At 35.9% G+C, this 3213-nt stretch overlaps 1 protein-coding gene across 1 annotated transcript; it reads right to left on the bottom strand.

The window, feature by feature from the left end:
- Nucleotides 1–855: 855 nt before the first annotated feature.
- LOC116892052 (vomeronasal type-1 receptor 4-like) lies at nucleotides 856–1817 on the bottom strand. Its single transcript, XM_032893523.1, has one exon. The coding sequence runs from the start codon at nucleotides 1771–1773 to the stop codon at nucleotides 856–858; it is 918 nt and encodes a 305-aa protein (XP_032749414.1). The 5' UTR covers nucleotides 1774–1817.
- Nucleotides 1818–3213: the final 1396 nt, after the last annotated feature.

The raw sequence follows: 3213 nt of genomic DNA, 5'->3' as shown, positions 1-3213 counted from the left end.
ATATGGGAGAGATATGCTTCATTGCTAAATAAATAGACCAGCGATCATCACTGATAGGCAAATATTTCTACATTATAATATGGAGTTTTCTGAGTCTAGGTCCAGGAATAGAAGAGCTGGTCAAACAGTTGATTTTTCACATCCCGGGAGACCACAAAAGTGGTTTTCATAATGTCTATATTAATTTATTCAAAGCTCTTTTGACAAAGATAGCATTACTGTGACGTCAAACCAGATAAACACAGAATTACAAGGGAAATTTATAATCAAATATCTCTAATGATGAAAAATCTCTCAATAATATATTATTTAAAAAAGCTCAAATAAAATCAAAAACATCATTCATTTTGAAATGATTTTTGTATGAGATAAAAAATGTAATCTTATTTTTTGGTACACTCTGCAGGACCTCCCAAAGAACAAGTATTTGACCAGACATGGTTTCTGTTCTCTTTTTCTTTTTTTTTTCTTTTTTTCCTTTTCTTTTTCTTTTTCTTTTTTTTTTTCTTTTTTTCCCTTTTTTTCGATGTACGATCCTCAGGCTGTCTGTGAAATTCTAAGCAGCTAAGCTGCCTGACAAGATGAAACCAACAAGAAAGTCAGTTTTATTAGCAGATTTTCCCCCTGTATTATTTATACAGCAGATATAAAAGGAAGACTTTCAGGAGTACAATAATAATATGATGAGATCATGTGGGCTACTGATTCAACCAAATGACAAACTCCCATTCAAACTTTGGACAACTTTAACATAGAAGGTCCTATGTTTTAATTATTTTAGTGACTTTTTGATGAAGAGTGTGAGATCACAATTGGAAATCAAGTAAAAAATATCACTCAAATACTTAAATATGATTAGGAGATTTTATTCCATATCCAGATCAAACTGAATCTGGGCATAAAAGAGTAATGACTCATAAGAACAAAGTGTCCAAAGGATGGAAAACACAGAGAAGTGAAGCGAGTGACATTCACCAGCCACCAACTGTGATTATATAGAAGAGCAATGCAGCCTTGTAAGACAGAGGAGAGAGTATAAAATGCCAGGAAGGTACACACCAGGACTAGGATCTTCTTAGTGGCTTGGGATTCTGGTGAATTTTTGCTGGAAACAGGACAGCTGTGGATGTGTTGAACCCTTTGCTTGTGTCTGTACAGAATGACAATCATGGAGTCACTGGACCAGGCAATGAGCACAGAAAAGAAGATTTCAGGGCACACCACTAATGCTGTATAGAGTATGGCATTGATATCATCACCCCCTCCAGTAGAACAGTACTTATAATCTCGGTTTCTTGTAGTGTTTTTGCTATTCCTTTTGACAAGTATGTAGACAAAGAAAATGAAATTTATACTTATGGACATGACCCAGAGAGAGGAAATGGAGCAGCCAATATACTTTGCAGCTTTCAACTTTTGATTTTCACAATAGGATTCTCTGTTACTGATGCTGATGGCTTGGAAGACACTCAAGAGACAGGTTGTGCTAATGGACACACTCCGGCCCACCCTTTGAATGTACAAAATTAATCTGCATCTGAAATCATTTAAAAAGTTCTTCAACCCGAAATCTGCAAGTGTGTAGGGCATTCCTTTAGAGAGAACTATCAAAACATTGGATGCCACTAGGTGCATAAGAATCAAATCTGTGGGCTTTAATGCATGTTCTGTACAGTAGAATAGATAGTGGAGAAGAAGAAAGAAATTCCCCAGAATTCCTGTTGTAGTTTGTGATAAGAAAATTATTTTGACTGCCAGATTCCAGAAGTCCATTTTTTAATTGCTCCTGATTCTCTTTAGATTATGGCCACACCCATTTTCTGATCAAAATGAATGAAAGGTATTAAAATCTGAAGAAAGACTGAGAGACTAAAACAGAGGGGTCCCTAAAGCGCAGGAATACAATGTCAGTATAACTCTAATTTATGTACTCTATGTACTGTAACAATAATTTCTGGAACTTTTTGACAATAGTAAATATAACTTACAATACATACTTACAACACAATATTGTAAGATGGCTGAAGGTTTCAAGACAGACCTGTGAATTGGAAATATGTTTTCATAATCATAGGATATGCAGCATTTAACATTACTTGGCCTGTGAGAAGCAATGAAGAGAGAGAACTAGTGCTAATAAGCATGATCCAATATAACCCAAGACTGTAACAAAATTCTGGTATTTTGTGTCATGGTATAAAGGAAGACAATCTTAGTGACTACTACCAACCTCAAGCATATCAATTCTTAAAGCACATTTCATCTAATATTAAGTGGCAGATAATGAAAATTAATAATATCATTCTATCTATCTATCTATCTATCTATCTATCTATCTATCTAGAGTCATAGATAAGAACATTTTTATCTAGAGTATGAAACGTTTAAATGATGGGTCATGACAACATATACATTATTAAGTTGTGAGATAGCTCTTATGCAATGATACAGGACACAGACATACATGAATGTGCTTTTACAGACCTGGGGACATTCTGTGTCATGCAATCTCATAGAATCTAGACCATGTTATTTCCTTAAAACTATTGTCTCTCCGTTGCATACATTCCCCTCATTGATTGCCTTGTCTACCATCAGTGGAAGAGGATGCAACTAGCCCTGCAGAGCCTTGATGTGCCATGGTTGTGTCTGGGAGATTCCCAGTTGGTGTCCTCCCTCTCAGTCATGAATGGGAAGGAAGGATGGGCAGTGACCAGGATGAAAAATAAATAATAAATAAATAAAATAAAATACACAAGTGGGAGAAACTGCATGTGTAATCATCATGTACTACTCAAAAGATTACAGTGAAAATGCTGGGAAAGAAGACAGTGAGTTAGTCAGCACATCCATGCAGTGCAATGGGAAAAAAATCTCATAACATCACATTTTATTTCTGAAAGTCAAGTTGTCATCAAATTCCTTTTAGATCAAGAGTGATCTTATTGTAATGTCTGACAATACCAAATGTGACAGCAGCAGGTTCAACCAAGAAGCCCCAGTGGGGGAAATACTGCATTACACAATAATGAGCGATGCAGGGACAGTGAACTGGACAGTGAAGAACAGGGACAGTATTGATAGTGAAGTCAGGAACATGTAAAAGTTAAAAGAAAGTAGAGAAATGAGCTGAGACCTTAAGAACTATCAGATATTTATAGGCTTGCTTCTCCATACACTGACACTTCAGAACATCATGGGAATGGCTAAGGC

The sequence above is a fragment of the Rattus rattus genome, chromosome 2 (genome assembly GCF_011064425.1).
Source record: "Rattus rattus isolate New Zealand chromosome 2, Rrattus_CSIRO_v1, whole genome shotgun sequence".
NCBI lineage: Eukaryota > Metazoa > Chordata > Mammalia > Rodentia > Muridae > Rattus > Rattus rattus.
The sequence above is the reverse complement of the archived record's forward strand: the minus strand, read 5'-3'. Positions and strand labels throughout refer to the sequence as shown.

Excerpts from the sequence above, each read along its gene's own strand:
- LOC116892052 (XM_032893523.1), bottom strand. The coding sequence starts at position 1,773 with ATGGACTTCTGGAATCTGGCAGTCAAAATAATTTTCTTATCACAAACT.